The sequence below is a fragment of the Terrapene carolina genome, unplaced genomic scaffold (genome assembly GCF_002925995.2).
Source record: "Terrapene carolina triunguis isolate 2854851 unplaced genomic scaffold, T_m_triunguis-2.0 Scaffold113, whole genome shotgun sequence".
NCBI lineage: Eukaryota > Metazoa > Chordata > Testudines > Emydidae > Terrapene > Terrapene triunguis.
Window position 1 is genome coordinate 31754594 of NW_020664464.1, and position 17222 is coordinate 31771815.

The 17222-nt window shown below is 40.7% G+C and overlaps 1 protein-coding gene across 1 annotated transcript in view; it reads right to left on the reverse strand.

Moving 5' to 3' along the window:
- Window positions 1–17222, reverse strand: part of SNCAIP (synuclein alpha interacting protein) — a 49660-nt gene that overhangs the window by 19518 nt on the left and 12920 nt on the right. The window contains exons 3-7 of the mRNA XM_029911700.1: window positions 13054–13919; window positions 11187–11366; window positions 8767–8880; window positions 4846–4971; window positions 1600–1769 (exon numbers count right to left, since the gene is read on the reverse strand). Of these exons, the coding sequence (XP_029767560.1) occupies window positions 1600–1769; window positions 4846–4971; window positions 8767–8880; window positions 11187–11366; window positions 13054–13919 (1456 nt within the window). The remainder of the gene's footprint in view (window positions 1–1599; window positions 1770–4845; window positions 4972–8766; window positions 8881–11186; window positions 11367–13053; window positions 13920–17222) is intronic.

The following is a 17222-nucleotide window of genomic DNA, read 5'->3' on the forward strand; positions in this document are numbered from 1 at the left end:
GGCGGCCGGAGCCCCGGCGGGGGCTCCGCTCTCCCCCCAGCGGCCGGGGGGAGGGCGCCGGAGGGGAGGGTGGCCGGAGCCCTGGGAGGAGGGCGGCAAGCCCCGGCGGGGGCTCGGCTCTCCCCCCGCCCGGCGGCCAGAGCGCCGGGGGCAGGGCCGCGAGCCCCAGCGGGGGCTCGGCTCTCCCCCTGGCGGCCAGAGCGCCGGGGGGAGGGCGGCGAGCCCGGCTGTGGCCCCGCTCTCCCCGGCGGCCGGAGGGCCGCGCCGCCCCCCCTCCAGGTGCCGCCCCAAGCACCAGCTTGGGTGCCTGGTGCCTGGAGCCGGCCCTGGCCCGGACCAATTAGAGATCCCGGTGTTCCTCCAATCAGGGCCCAGAAGAGGCCTCAGTGATGTCTTCTGGTTTCTTGTTCTCTCCATTTGGTCAGCAAGTAGTGATCAACTGGGTGTGAGCCAGGGAGGTGTCAGTTGACTAGCAATCTTGCAGGTTCAAGACACGTGGGGTCATTACAGTGTGTGTCTAAAATGTAAACTGTAACTAACTGAGATGTTTCAATAATACAAGTATACACACATTTGCATATATGTACACAAAAACAAAATACCTCAAATGAACGGAAGTGTTCTGTAATGATAAAGGAGGCAAGTTGCTACTGTAAAGTCTTTTTGTTATATATAAAAAGTCCTATGTGGCAGATACACATGTACTTAAAGGAAGAATAAATATTCAGTAAAACATTTTGACCCTGATTCTCAAGACAATAGGTTTGTTATTGACCACATAAATCATGTGACCCATTTTTCCATGTTTGCATGTGTAAATGGGATATGGTGTGCACTAAGAGCTGGATTTTCAGTGTTCATTTTGAGTCTAATATTACCTCTGATCTCAATGGGAGCCAAGTTAGGCCAATACTGAGTGCTTTTGAAAATTCGCCCTAAGGGGACATTCAATCACAATAACGGCTTACACAATATAGTCATGCTATCGCACATCTAACATTTTGAAAATCAGGCCCTTGTAGCTAATTCATTTGCTACGAGTCATAGTGATGGGCTCAAACTTGGTCATATGCAGAAAAAAACAGAACATAGCTATTCTGGAAATATTGTATTTCCAAGACCCAAAGATTTTCCAACTACTATTTTCATTATTCCTCACAATATTGTTCCACATATTTCAACATCCAACACTGTAATTGCAAATAACCGTTTTAATTATCTAAATGTATGCTAAGTGACTAGAAAAATAAGATTAGAAATCATGTGGTCCTTAGGCTTTTAAGGAGACAGGTATAAGGTGATTACTTACACACACATAAATACACAGATATCGTCACTCATACTCATGCCTGCATAATAACAGCAAACTTTCACCAAGATTAGTAGAAGAGCTAAGCAGCTAAAGATGAAGGAGCAGATTGATTAGAGTTTGAAAGAGTATGGTGGTGGATGGAGAAAGAAGGGGAAAGTGTTAATTGACTAATTTTAATGTAGAGGAAGCAGAGGGACCTAGTTAATAAACTGAAGACAAGGGAGAGACTTGTTTTGAGAACAATCCCGGTGTAGCCACTGTCCCACCCTTATGAATTAGACACTTACTCCTTTAGTTGTTTAGTTAACTTGACAACCTGAGATGCCAATGACATGCATGTCTCCACAACCACTAAGTAACGGGAACACATGGTGTGTCCATGTCGTTCAGCACTTTGTGAAGGTTTCTCTCCAGCACGGTTTTGCATGGTGACATTTGCTCCATATTCAACCAATGTCTGCGAAGATGTAGAAAGAACACGAGTAGCTGTAAGTGTCTTTAAAATCTCTGCTATAAACTAAGGCAAAGATTTTCAAGTCAATGGGAACTGCTGAGTATTCCTACTAAGGTTCCTAAAACTGAATTTAGAACCCTGACTTCAGGCACACAGTTTTGAAAATCTTGGTCTAAATTATTTTTAAAAATCATCCATACAAATAACTCTTCAGTAAGTCAGAGCTCCTAACTCGACAATCTGAGGCTAGGTCTACACTACAGCGGGGGGGTCGACCTAAGATATACAACTTCAGCTACGTGAATAGCGTAGCTGAAGTTGCGTATTTTAGGTCGACTTACCTGGCTGTGAGGACGGCGGCAAGTCGACCGCAGCCGCGCCACCGTCGACTCTGCTGCCACCTCTTGCTGCGGTGGATTTCCAAAGTCAACGGCAGAGCGATCAGGGATCGATTTTATCACATCTTCACTAGATGAGATAAGTCGATCCCCAATAGATCGATTGCTACCCGCCGATCCAGCGGGTAGTGAAGACGTGCCCAAAGTTAATAATGGGGAACAGGAGTAATTTAGAATACTGAGCTATCCCTTCATATGATTATAGACACCAGATGATATATTTCCCCCCTCTTGCTTTTCCTGTCCCACAGTTAACTTGATTTTACACCTTTTGTTACTTTGTTTGTGTAATGTAACTTTTATAATGGGTTTTAAATCTAAAGTATACTCTGGGATTGAGATTAGTGAATGAAAAGTGTTTACATTTGGACACCTGCCAAATTTTGCTTGTGATAAGGGGTGAAAGTAAGATAAAATACTTACCGGTATGGGGGCCTGGCTCTGGGTCCCCGGAAGGGGCGGGGCCTTGGGCGGAAGGGGTGGGGCCTTGGGGTCAGCCTCCCACAGCCAGCCCTTCCACGCTGGTTGGCCCATGCTCCCCGGGGGCTCCAGCGGTGATTTAAATGGCCCAGGGCTCTGGCCGCTGCTGTGGTAGCTAGGAGCCCGGGGCCCCGGGGAAGCTTCCCCTTTTGCCCCCTCCCCCCCCCCGTCGGCTGCCCCTGGGTGGGGGGCGGAAAAAGGGGCAGCAACGTTAAAGCGCTGCCAGTTTCCACTTCTTACTGGTACGCCGTACCGGCCTACTTTCACCTCTGGTGATAATACAATAAGCCTTTTTCAAATGCACTTGTACAAAATCTGTCTTTTTCTGTGAGTGACCAACTAGCCTGATTTTAAGAATGCCTTACTATGAAATTACCGATCTGAGCTTTTCAGCTCAGCTGGGTTTTCCCTGGCACAGGGAATCCCTGGGTATAATAAGGTCAACGTAGCTAGCTTTCTGTCCTGGTCCCTTGGCATAGGAGCATGTTGGAGATGGAAGGTGTGGCAGACTCAGAGGGGTGACAGACACACTCGAAGAACTCTAGTAGATGGGAGTGGCACAACTTTCCTTTACAGAAGCTGTGCTTTTTTAAAAAAAAATCTGTTTAATTATTATTTCAATCAATTTTCCTGGTACTGATATAAAGCTTACTGGTCTGTAATTGCCAGGTTTTCCCCTACTGGTTTATTTATCAGATAAAAAAATATTTTCAAAAATTCAGGACAATTTATTCAAGTTAACTCTTCAGAAGGGAAACGGGACTAGTCTTGCTTCCATTTAACTTCATTTCCCAGAATGGACTGGAATTGTTACTGTTCCATGCAAAATCATTTGCTAATCACTACTCTTTCACAATTTATTGCACAGCTCTAAGGGACACTGTCAAAGTTGGTAGCCTTAAACATTGACCTACCATGACAGTGCTCCCATCTGGTAGGTCCTACACCTTTCGCATTCCTTCCATCTATTTCTTTTCCAACTGATCGTTGCAACTATCTGAAAAATAATAACAAAAACACTAAGATAGGGATTGCGCATGTGCGCTGATTCGTTTAATGTGACTCTCACAATAAACTGGGCAGGGTCCACTCCTGATGTCTTTCAAAGCAGGACAGCATATCACTAACAAGAAAATTCAGGAATCAAAGTTTTGTAATGGTCATGTCTCTGAATCTGTTTGATCGATTTCTTACCTCAACGTCTGCTGGTTCAATTTTCCCCTATTGTTCTTACTACGTACAGATGCCTGAAATGACTTTCCTGAAATTAGCACTCCTTGTCTATGATTCTCAAAAAAGACTACTACTGGTCAGATATATTTTCTCTGTCTCTCTCTTCCTCTTGTCCCCGTATCTTCTTTTTCCCATCTTGGCTTCTGGTTTTTATCTTCCACCCATGTAGCTGATCTTTTCTTTTCCTCTTCTCTCTATTCTCCTTCCTTTCTGACCAATATCTTTCTCACTCTGCTTTTCCACACAATCCCTTTGCCATCCATTTAGACTAATTCTTTCCCCATCCATTATTCATCCTGTCAACAATTTTGGCTGCCTAACACAAGAAGTGCTAGCAGCACTGAACACTAGAATCCATTCTTGTGCACAATGCTTCTAATGATCCCCAGGGATTAAGACTGTGCAATGCTGCAGCTTGCTCAGCATGCTGTCGTTCATCATAGTGCACCCTGGCTGTTCATGGTTTTTCCCTCCTTCTGGATAGTTGCAATGGTTTGCTCGAAAGAGAAATAGATGGCAAGCATCAGAAAGGTAAGAACTTTCAAAAGATGTCAATGCCAGAGTATGCCTATCAATCCTGACAGAGTCCCTTTCAGCTCTTTAGAAGTTCATTAACTCATTTAGGGGTAGTCTCATCTTAATGCACATGGAGTCATGTTATTTTTCTTTGTATCAATTAAAAAAAACTGTCAAGAATTAAGGACTGAATTCCTAGTCTCATTACAACAGAATTACTTTGGATTTACACGAGTATAACAGAGTGGAGTTTAGCACTTAAGGTACATAAGTTTTTAGAAGTTTCACTTTGAGGCCTTACTTGTTCAAGCTTTTTTATGGTTTTAGTATTGTTTTATTATAAGGATTTATTTCTTACCTATAAGGTTCTCCATTTTGATATTAAGGGCTTTTAATCTGCAGATTTTTAAATTTAAAGGAGCTCTCTGAAATAAGTGTAGTTAGTACTCTACCTGTATACATCCTAAATAGCCATGCTGGGCAGCTATATGTACTGCACTGTTACCATCCTGGTCAACTTCATCCAAAGAAATCCCTTGTTCTTGCATAAACTGGAGAAGCCACAGAAGTATTTTCTCCTAGGGAAAAAAATTAAGAAAGAAATAAAACAAAAGCAAAACTTATTAGAGATGGCACTGGTAACACTGCCTATTATTAACGTTGCTTGAAACTTCTCATAAGACCCTGTTTTCAGTTCATGTATCCCCTTTAAAATTCTTCCTCAGAACAATCTCTGTGGATGCGTGCGGTGTTGCCCAACAATGGTGAAGGACTATCCTTTTGCTGGGTAGTGCCCTTAAATTTTAATTATTAGAAAACAAAAGTACAATAAGTATTTTAGAGAAATGCTTGTATAGGATTAAAAACAATTTTAGTTTAGAAATGTTCTTATATAAACTGCTCTGGTGAATATTAACGTCCAAACTTTGGAAGCTATCCTCAAATTCTGTCCCTCCAATTAGCATGGTGAAAATTATGCTATTTAGTCACCTATTTATCATCTGATTGTACCTAAAAATCAAATGCTATCATTTGTACCAGTAGCGGATTGCAAGCACAAAATTAGAGGCCAGGTTCAAGCCCATTTAAATGTTTGCCCCTAGATTTTAGTTCTAGGTAACTTACTGTTAATATTTTTAAACATTAAAATAACTTCCATATCTCAAATGACTACACTCTTCAATAGGTATACCCCCAAATGGCATATGTAGATAAATTAACTGAATGTTTGAGTAATACAGATGAAAAATGAATTCTTGAACGCCAAAAGGCTGTTTCGGTGTCCAAGAAATCATTTGGTGTATTTTGAAGATGAAGATTCTTGGAAATGCACAGAAAATAGAGATGTTTTTCAACTAAATTAATTCAAAGAAAATGAAGGATGATAACAGGCAAAATCTATAAGATTTGGGTAATGTAAAATAATCATAAATGTGATTCACATCTGCAATAGACTATAGATATTGATCAGTTATATCTGATATTTTCAAGGCTTGTGACTATCATCCACTTGCAATAGTTATTAAGGTTAACCTACACTTGTAGAATGCCAGATCTAATTATTGTGACAAAGTTCCTCCTCTATCTTGGTGGGTCCTGCACTTATTGGCGGATTTTCTTGCCTCAGAGATTCACCATGTGGGTTGGGGAACAGCACAGAGACCTTCCCCTCTGGGAGAACCCACAGTCCAGGTCAATTGGGAGGTTTGGGGGGAACCCAGGCCCGCCCTCTACTCCGGGTTCCAGCCCAGGGCCCTGTGGACTGCAGCTGTCTATAGTGCCTCTTGTAACAGCTGCATGACAGCTACAACTCCCTGGGCTACTTCCCCATGGCCTCCTCCAAACACCTTCCTTATTCTCACCACAGGACCTTCCTCCTGGTGTCTGATAACGCTTGTGCTCCTCAGTCCTCCAGCAGCACACCCTCTCACTCTCAGCTCCTTGCGCCTCTTGCTCTCAGCGCCTCACACTCCCACCACAAACTGAAGTGAGCTCCTTTTTAAAACCCAGGTGCCCTGATTAGCCTGCCTTAATTGATTCTAGCAGCTTCTTCTTAATTGGCTCCAGGTGTCCTAATTAGCCTGCCTGCCTTAACTGGTTCTAGCAGGTTCCTGATTACTCTAGTACAGCCCCTGCTCTGGTCACTCAGGGAACAGAAAACTACTCATCCAGTGACCAGTATATTTGCCCTCTGCCAGACTCCTGTACCCCACTGGTCTGGGTCTGTCACATTATTAAAAAAAAAAAAATCTAAATTTCCCAAAACAAAAAGTTCTAAGCATATGTCAGTCATGATATGCATCCTTCCATGACATGCTGCTCCAGATGAAGAAGGAGTGACTACGTGATTATTGGGGTGAGTTTATGGTCTGTCAGTTTGTCTGTTGTGTGCCTGCTTGATTTGAGTTTATAGTGTCGTCTGTTTTGGGGGCTATGTGCTGAGCCTAGAAGCCTCCCAGGCAAGGCTGAGAGCTTCCTAATGAGGTTCTAGCCTGCAAAACTTTAATTTCTGATCCCTTTAGTATCCCTTGAAAAGGGGGCGGAGATAATGCAGTGAGAACAAGGATTTAAAAAGCCTGCTCCCAAGCGATCAGAGGAGCTAGTGAACAGGGGAGTTTTGTGAGGGAGATTAGAGAGAGAACGTGAGAGCCAAAAACACCTAACAAACATACTGTAAACTTAGGTCAATAAACTCCCCTCAAAAAACAAAGAACAAACAAAATGAGGAGAAATAATGCAGGCAAAAGTCCAGCAGCAGAGTGGGGGCTATCCAGTTTACTGCTCTGAGTGAAGCATGTATGATTACCTGCCTTGTGGGCAGCTGGTGTATATGTGCATTAGGTGCAAGCAACTCATGGCCCACAGAGACCAAGTACAGGCTCTTGAGACCAGAGTGACTGAAATGGGGGGAGCTAAGGGAGACAAAGAGATACAAAAGACAAGACTTTCAGGGACGTAGAGCGATCCCAGCCCTGGTCTGACAGCCTCAGTGCTGAGGAGGATGAAAATCTCAGGGAAGGAGAACATCAAGCTGGAGCGGAGGGAAACAATCGCATAGTTGGGACTCTCCTTCCACAAGAGTATCCTCTTGTACTGAGGATTCCCCTCTGGGATAGGGGACTTCTATTATTGGAGACAGGTAATAGCAATGGAGGATTTGATTATTAGAAATAGAGATAGTTGGGTTTGTAATGATCGGGAGAACTGCATGATGAATTGCCAGCAGGTGCAAAGGTCGTGGACCTCTTAAAACAGCTAGATAGATTTATGGGCACTGCTGGGCAGGAGCTAGTGGTCATAGTACGTATAGGTATCAATGACATAGGGAAAAGTAGGAGAGAGGTCCTGGAAGCTAAATTTAGGCTGCTAAGAAATAGATTAAAGTTCAGGACCTCCATGGTAGCATTCTCTGAAATGCTTCCAGTTCCATGCATAGGGCCAGTTAGACAGGCTTGTGCACTTCCCCTGTGAAGACCATCAGGCTTTGACTGACCCCTGAAGAAATTGGGAGGGAGAGTAACCTATCCACCAGAGAAGCGCGACAGGGTTAGCAGCCCATTAGTTCTTTCCCACAAAAGATGCAGCAGAACCCAAGAATGATGGGGGTCCTTTGGGGAGGGTTCACTGTAGGGCTTATTTGGGGAAAGGGGACCCTATAGTAACAGAGGACTGTATAATCTAGTAGTGTATCCTCCCCCAAGTTCCCCACAAATCAGTATTCCTGGCAGAAGCATCCAAACACTGAACCTTTTAAGGTTATCCATCACTAGATTTATATGTCGATTAGGTGCAGTATAAGATAAGGTTAGTTTACAACGTGCTTTTAGATAAAGCTCAATAAAAATGGCTAGAGGTAAGCAGATGTTATTCAAGTTTTCCCACACCTTGCACCATTGCCATGCATCTAATTCCTAAATCGTCACACTTTTGGCAAATTATTTCAGGCTTGTAGCCTCCTGGAAAGAGCATGTAAACTGTACCATATTGCTTGGTTGTTTTCTGATGTGGCCAAAAGTCCATTAGGACCATGATGAGATGACTAATCTCTTCTACCAGAGGTGAGAGAATAACGTACCAACCTAATGCATCACTTAACCCTACCCACAGCCAATAATTTACACCTTGATGGCAGGAACTAGAAGAAGAAATAATTTTAAAACACATTAATTAAAATATGCAGTTGTATGGCGCCTTAACATTCTGACTAATTAAGAAAGTTTGTATTTAATAATTAAGAGAGGTTGCATTTAGTAATGAACGTAATTTCTGTTGCAAAACATTTGACTTGAAGAACAGTATAAAAGGGAATTCTTGTGCAAGCATTGAATCAGTCTCTTTTAAAAAGTAAAAACTCATTTAAAATGGAACCATACCTGACCATAGGAACCTGCATAGTGAATAAGGCTTGGGTGATCTTTTGAGCAACTTAATTCAGCAATGGCTTCTGTTTCGCTCACCATCCACCGTACACACTCCAGTTGACCATTCTAAATAGAGGAAGAGAAGGATTAAAAAAATTCCAGTTGTTTTAGATTCCAAACCACATCTACTATATATGGAAATGCTAATGAGAATCATATATGCATGCTGATTTTCATGTAAATCATCCTAATTTGTTTGCAACATTGTGTTTATATCTACTGATAACATATTTGTTAACCCAAGTGGGATGGCCTAATTATAACTTGATACTGATAACATTTTGCCTACTTAAATTTACCCTGGAGATTTATATGAATAAATTATTCCTCCCTTTCCCTTCTAAATGCCTGTTGTATAGAGTTTTTGGCACAGAATGGCTGCTGAATGACACCACAGATGCGGCTGCATTTCAAGAGTAAATGAAGTGATACTTTAATATTCAAGCTGTACAGAATGGAACTCTGCTTGTGTTACTCAAGAGACTAGTCCCAGCGATTTAGAAGTCAAATCAATGGGACTACTACTTGTGTGAATAGATAGAGTATGATTTGGCCACATATTTTAAACTTTTACTGTCACACAGTTAAAGGGATACTCTCTAGATTAGGAGATACAAAATTTGACCTGTCTCTATCTGCCATTTCTTATTTATCTTTTTGTAAAACCTTTGTAATGCTCTATCTAAAAAGTTTCAAGTTACTTTACTCACTTTCTTATATTTCTCTCAATTTAATTGAAAATAATTAAAGCTGTGAAAATATTTTAATATATACTTTTAATCGGTCCTTTAAAAGAAATCTTACATCTCAGATCCTGGCTCTAATGCAGCCAAATTTAAAACTATCTTGACAAAACAGTATCTTTTTTACCACCCCTCAAATAAAATCTTCTATTTTGAGACTTTTTAAATCAAAGAAATGGATAAATGACAGTGTTTGCTAGACAACTAAAGTCATCAAGGGGACCCTTTGTAATATGCAACACAAGCACAACACATTATAATTAACTGAACTTGTGCCTGAGTCTCCTACACGATACAGTACCCATGCCTTCATAGTATAATAAATTTACACAGTGCTTTTTATCTCAAAGGATGCCCACACATTTTATAAACAAAATCAACTATTGAAAAACAGCCACCCACTCTGGGAAGGAAGACAATGAAGTTAATAGAGTATAGCAACACTATCTCACAGGTTAGGATAAGAAGTAAAGAAAAATACGATACCCAATTGAAACTGCAAGACGACTTTAGGTAGACAGAATGTAGATACCCAGACTTGAATTTGGTCATGACAATGATTCTAAGGCTATGTCTATACTGAGTACCTTACAATGCCATGGCTGTGCCACCGCAGCCGCACCTTTGTAAGGTACGCAGCGTAGCTGCTCTTTGTCCCTGGGAGAGAGCTCTCCTGGCAACAAAATAACACCACCTCCAACGAGGGGCGGTAGCTTCATCACAAGGAGAGCGTTTTCCACCGATGAAGTGCTGTCCACACCGGCGCGTTTTGTCGTTGAAACTCTTGTCGTTCAGGGGGGTGATGTTTTATACCCCTGAGCGAAAAAAGTTTTAACGATGAAAGTGCAGTGTAGACATAGCTTAAGATACTTATAACTCTGAAAAGCAATTCACTTGCCAAGAGTAGTTAGACATCGATTTAATTCCTTATTTGAAAGATGGCAGTTTAGTTTTACTGTCAAACTTCCTGCACACCATTGGATTTTACTACAGCACAACAGCACTATAAAGTTTCATATTTTACTGTATAATAGATTTTCCCATAAGCTTTAACTTTTTCCCAGATGACATTCATTTTTGTAGTTTCTGACAGGCTGCATGCTGTGCTCTGCAAGAGGTAAATTTTAACTTTGGTCTGATACTCCAAACTGCTCTTGATATCTAAGAAGTTTCAGCTTCAGATGTGGCACATTGAAAAAAACAGCATTAGAAACTACCAAAAGTGCTGTCATGCTTTACTAACACATATTTCCCATACTTGTCTTTAATGCTATACTCATCTGAATGAAAAACAAGACATAGTTATAGCCAGGATACTAGTCTGAATCTGAGTTAATATGAATAAAAGTTCCTTGAAATATAACAGCTGATTTTTCTTAATACCAGTTAACTAATTTAAAGTTAGGTTAATGTGTATGTGAAAAAACCAACAACGACCCATTAAATGATGCAGTGGTTTATGGCTGACATTAACTCTTTAAAAGAAACACATTTTTATTTACTTATGTGACATCAATCAATGACAGAAATACCCCCTTTTTGCTTTAATTTAGCAAAAGGACTGAAAATAACATCATTTTGGTATTAGCATTATTTATAGCCATCACAGATTATTTAAGACCAAGTCACCTTTATTGCTAACCCAGCTGGTGTTAGTTGTTCATTGTTCCGCTCATTCAAACAGTCTTCTCCCATCAAAGAAGTGAGATGTTGCAAGCACTCTGCATGTCCCTGTGATGCTGCTATGTGCAACAGATTGTTTTCACTTTCATCATGAATTTTGTCCAGATTGTCTGCTGCTAGGTGTGGCTGTGCAAAAAGGAACAGTGGAAAATAAAGTATATCAGTTATGCAATTTGGGATAAAAATTTAAACAGGATATCAAGTCTCATGGTTCAGGATATGAGCCAAACACTTAATACGTGGGCCTATGAAGAACCATTCTCCATCCACATGTTATTGTACATTTGTCCATAACAGGGGTTTTACACTTTCCTCTAAAGCATCTGGTGCTGGTGTAATCAGAAACTAGAAGGACTGTTGGTCTGATTCAGCAGTTCCTAACAAGATTCCCATATACAGAGAAAGGTCATGTCCTGTGGTTTGGCCTTTCTGTATAGTTTCTGGTTACTTTATCTGACAGAATATACTCACATTTCAAATGTTTTTTTAAATTTGTCCCTTTTCTTTTTTGCCATTAACTCTAGGAGTAATTTGGCATAAAGTGTCCATGACTCCCCTTAGCAAATTTGCCCATGCTTCCCCTCCCCCCCCCCGCCCCCCCAGTTTCATGTGCCACTAGGAGGACAAATAATTGAAAAAGGTCAGATTTTTTCCTAGTTCATGGTAAAAGTGGCAGTTTATATTAAGTACAGTGAAAAATGTAATTAAGCTCTGAAACTTCTGAATGCTACTTTGTTAGCTAGTTCCCTTAATATTATTTATATTGCAATAGTGCTTTGAATTATTGGATTAACCAATGCACAGACATTTGGCAATATGTGATCCTTGCCTGAATCTTATTTTAAGACAAAACATAACTGTTTTTCAGAAATAACGGGAGGGAGAGGAAGAAGGCAGGACAAAGGTAAGGAGTAACAGTGACAAGATCATATGGTTATGCAGATTATCTAGCACACAATCTGATTCAGTTAGGTGTTCTATACAAAAATCCTCTGCATTTCTTTACTTCCAGTTTTTTGAATTCTATTTTTATTATTTTTAGTATTGTGATCTATTCCTCTGCCTATTTCTAGTCTTTGAATAACTCTGCATTTGTCTTTGTTGTTGTGTTAATTATGTGCCATTGTGCTTGCTTTAGACTGGTAAAGCTAAACAAAAGATAGTACAAAATACTGCAGGCACTGCTACTCTGACAGCCTTTCTGAGTCTTGCCTTCCCTGCATCATGACGTTAATTTGCAACTAGTTACTTTGGAAACACCTATTCATGGTTTCTAATCAAAGAGCTGGAACTAACCAAAACTTCATATGGGTCAGAGGGCAATCAAGCTTTAGTGTGAGCTCCCATCTGTGAATGCTTCTGCAACAAACTGGCATAAACACTCCTGAATAATAATCAGAATACAACAGAAGCCTCTCTGTTCCCATGGTCAGCATCTGAGTAGAAAGTGATGTAATCCACAAATAACTGAACAAAGTGAACTGCAAACATTCTGTAAGGCAGAACTTCATAAAGAAAAAAATTTTAATTTAGCAAATAAATAGATTTTAAGATGAAAAGCATCTGCATTTTATATTATTTCAGTGTATTACCTAAATTACTAATCTTGTCCATCATGACTACCTAAGATTAAATATCATATTTGTACATAAACTCCACAAGTTTCATTTGGAAACCCATGCACTCAGTTTCTAATTAAAGGCGATCAAATGGAGTTGCAACGTATGATATGCACCTAATCAACTGTCGACTTATTGTATTGTCTTACAAATGTGTTTTATTATAAATGCCTTATGAAAAGGATGACACTTACCAATAATGATATCTGTCCTTCCTTCACAATGTTTAAGATGCTTTTATTTTTTTTCACGTCTTCACCCCTTTCCTCTGGGCCTCCTGAGCTGCTCCAGTTCATATTACTGTTCAGTTCATCAAGTTTGTTTTCTGTCACGGCTGTCTGCAGATGAAAAGTCCTCAGCTGGCAGTTTGGCATGGTCTTTTCAGTTTTATGAGCTTGGGGATCGGTAAATGTCCTGTTGAGGAAGCCCTTGCTCTGGGCTTCAGTTTCATGGACTGAGCTACATTTAACTAGAGGCTGGGAAAGCCCTAATTCTTCAGCTAAATGCTTGTGCTGATTAAGGACAATGGACTGCGCATTTCTCATCTGAGAGCTTTTCACAGGGGACAGAACACAAAACTGTGTCGTGCTGGCTGGCAAGTTCTCACTGTTTCCTGCAGAGCAGGTCTTGCCACTCAGACCATTCACTGTTGAACATACACCCAAAATCCTTTTCTCTGGAGCCACCTTGGTAAAAGCAGCAAGTTGCTGGCTTGATTTAATGTAAGGCACATCCAAAATTTCATCCATGTCCAGGTCATAGTGCTCCAGCTCCCCAAGCAAAACACCAGACTCAATGCTTTTACTTTTAAGGCCTTCTCCATCTCCTGAACACTGATCATCATTCTGAGATGCAGGGTGAGAATCGCTACCTTTCTGGTATTCCACCTTCTGGTTCTTTTGGTCATCACTTTCATTGTTCTCTGAGCTCTCCGGCTGGTGCTTTAGTGGGGAAACCCTCTTCACTGGTCTGAACTTACTGTACATGTCTGCAATTCCTGTTGGTTTTTGTGCATTTCCAATAAGAGTTGAAACTCCACAGCTCCAGCTAGTGCTTGAAACTACAGAAAAAAAGGAATTTGAGTAAGAACAGAATATTTGTATCATGTGTATATGTTTATCCTGTTGTATACTTTGAAGATATGATATTCCAGACCAAGCACAAGGAACAGAAATTTACTAGAAAACATGTTGCATTCACACCTAAGCAGATTTGCAGTTAACCATACTTCTGCTACAGTAATACCAAAATTAAACAGTCTGGAAAGAAACGCCTTTCAAATTTGACATACATCTTAAACAAAAAGAACGGAACCAAATTTAATGAGAAAAATATAAACCCCAAGTACATGACGCATGTAACATCAATTGGTAAAGGTCCATTGGCATCCACATTAATCCTGTCATAAAACCATGCTAACCTATGCTTTGCCATTTTTATCTCATTGAGCTTCATTGGAAGAGTGGGATATTCTTCTGGGAGTTTAGCAATAGGGCTGTTTGGAAATTTCCCATCACAACTGACTTTTCACTGGAAATTTGGATTTTTGACTAAAAGTTCTTCACAAAAACTGTTCTTTCTGCGGAAAAATTTTATTCTTCATCAAAGAACTGAAAAGTTCTTGGACTCTGTCTGAAAATGAGATATATCTATTTGGATATGCCACTATGGTGCCTCAAGGGAGCTGTAATTCCTTGCCTCATATCCCCATTCTCCTCCATGGGTCAGGCTCCAGCTTGACTTTATGCGCCATTATATATTGCAGGCATGGGACTCCCGTGGTGCACCACTTCACCTCACCAACAAGGAAGACTGTGATGCTTCATAGGAAATGTACTCTGACCAAGGGAGCTTGTAGAGGAGAGTGGGAGCATGAGGCACCTGAACCTCAGCTCCCATGAGGCATTACATCAGAGTTTCCCAAACAAAATATCTGGCTTTTTTGGTGGAAATATTTCAGTTCTGTATTTTTCATGGAAAATTTCAAACTATTGGTTTTCTTTCCATTTTGATTGAAAATTTTATGCAGAACGCCTCAATTTTTCAACCAGTTCTAGTCAGTAGAAAAATCCTCCACCCTTCTATAACTACAAAAAGTACAGTCCCAGTTCATCATAACCCCAGTGCCCAGGATCAGTGGAACCCCAGTACTAAGTTTCCTTTATATTTATATTTTTAGTGGGGGAGGTGGGAAACTCATCAAATTTCTTTCACTAAAATCAATTTAGATGTTTTCTTTCCAGGTGACCTTTAATGTTTATAAAGAACGAGCACATTCTAAAGTTCAGGAGGCACATTTTAAACATGGTAGATTTATTACTAAATGTAGTGTATCAGTGAGGTCTAATTTGTGATCATATACATAATCTGTAACAAACACCTTTCTTAAGAAGCAGCAATATACAGTTTTCAATACATTATTAAAGATACAAATCAAAAGGATAATACTGCTTAGTAACTGGAGTTGTCTGAGTATCACCTTGATTTTTTTGGAGGCTCTTGTGAATATATATCAAAGAAAATAATAACAATAATAATAACAACAACAAGACAAGTAATTTAGTGGGCCAATACAAAGAACGCATTGTACTGATTTATTTATGTATTGTATAAGATTCTAGGTTCAAAGGGTTACACTTTTATGTTGGTTTTATTTACATGTGAAATTTTTTCCAAGTGATACAGGGAAATGGATACCATATGTTTTCCAGCTGTTTTGTTCTGACAGGAACCATTAAGGACTCTGAATGGAAATGAATTCTGCCTGAGTCTTATGAAAACACTTCTTTCAACGGAAGGGTCTAGACAGAGAAAACGGCATCAACATTTTGTTTGTCGTCACTTTCCTTATGCTTAGATCCATTATTCTGTTCCTACGCTGAAACAAGCTACCTCTTTGCCACTTTTTAATCTTAAAAATTTTAATCTACACATAACAGTGATAGTAAAAATATTAAACCTGATGTTAAGAGAAAGCAAAAGCTGCTTTCTACAAATTTTCTTGATTCACCACATGTTCATTTAATTCTTGTTTCCTGCATTACATCCACAGTAAACCACTTTTTGCTCATTACTCATTTTTCCTTCTATTTTGTCCACTACATAAGCCGGACATTTCTTTATACTTACTGCCTACAGAAAAGCAGATTTAAACCAAAACAATTATCTATGTTTCCTCTAACTCATGAATATATCTACTTATTTAAGCAGAAAGATGGATTGATATTGCACATAATACAGGACTAGAAGGTTGTAGCATTTACCCACAGGCCCCTATAGGGAGTGAGGCTGATCTGACAGGCAGGCACAATCTCTTCTGATGCTGCTTTCTGTGCATGGGGATTGCATATTTTGCACCAGCCATTACACTGACAGAGTGCTGATCCCCCATGCACACCGGCCCCACTCCACAGACCTGTGCAGAGAGGAGCAGGGCCATGATTTTGCCTCCTCCCCACCCCCTTGTCATGGACTTCTTCCCTGAGAGATCAGAAATCAGTAGGGGGTTTGATTTCCAGAGAGCTGAGGGCTCAGGGATTGCTATTGTGAGCAGCCTTTACACAGATGCTCCAGTGGAAGAAGGCTCTTGCTCACCCCTCCACATTCATGAGGTCATGCAGAAGCCATTGGCAATCAGGGTCAAATAAAGGCTAACTGCTTGACTACTCTAGAAACCATGACACAGGTACTGAACTGGAACCCAGGAGATCTTATTCAATTCCAAGATCTGCTGCACACTTACATAACCTTTGGTACATCACTTATACTGTGTGTCTCCGCTCCCAACTATAACAAGGAGATAATTCTTCCCTACTTCATAGGAACTGCAGAACCCAGGTTTCCTGAAGCCCATGCTAGTGCCCTAACCACTAGATCATCTTTCCAGTATGCAAACTTCTCTATGAACTTGCTCAGGAACAGGAGGTTTGATACTGGGTGGTAGCTGGCTAGGTCTGATGTGAGGGTGGGTTTCTTCAGCACTGGTTGGACAACTGCATGTTTGAAGGAGAAAGGGAAGATTCCTTCTTTGAGTGAGGCATTGGCTATTTTGGTGATGAGTGGCACTTGTTGTTCATGACACTCTTTCACCAACCAGGAGGGTCATGGTTCAGAGGGTTTGGGCTGAGACTTTTTCCAGGTGTCCAGTACTTCTAGAGGCATGAAAGGACTGAACTCTGGGAATGCAGAAGGGCTGTTCATTGGCCAGTATAGGGGGAGAAGTTCCATGGAGTCTCAGAAGTCCCATTCTGAACATGTGATTATTTCACTGAAGTGGGATGATAGTTCCTTGCAACACTTGGTACTTGTTCTGCTGTGGACTCCAGGCAGCCAGGGTTAATGAAGAGGTTTACCACCTTGAATA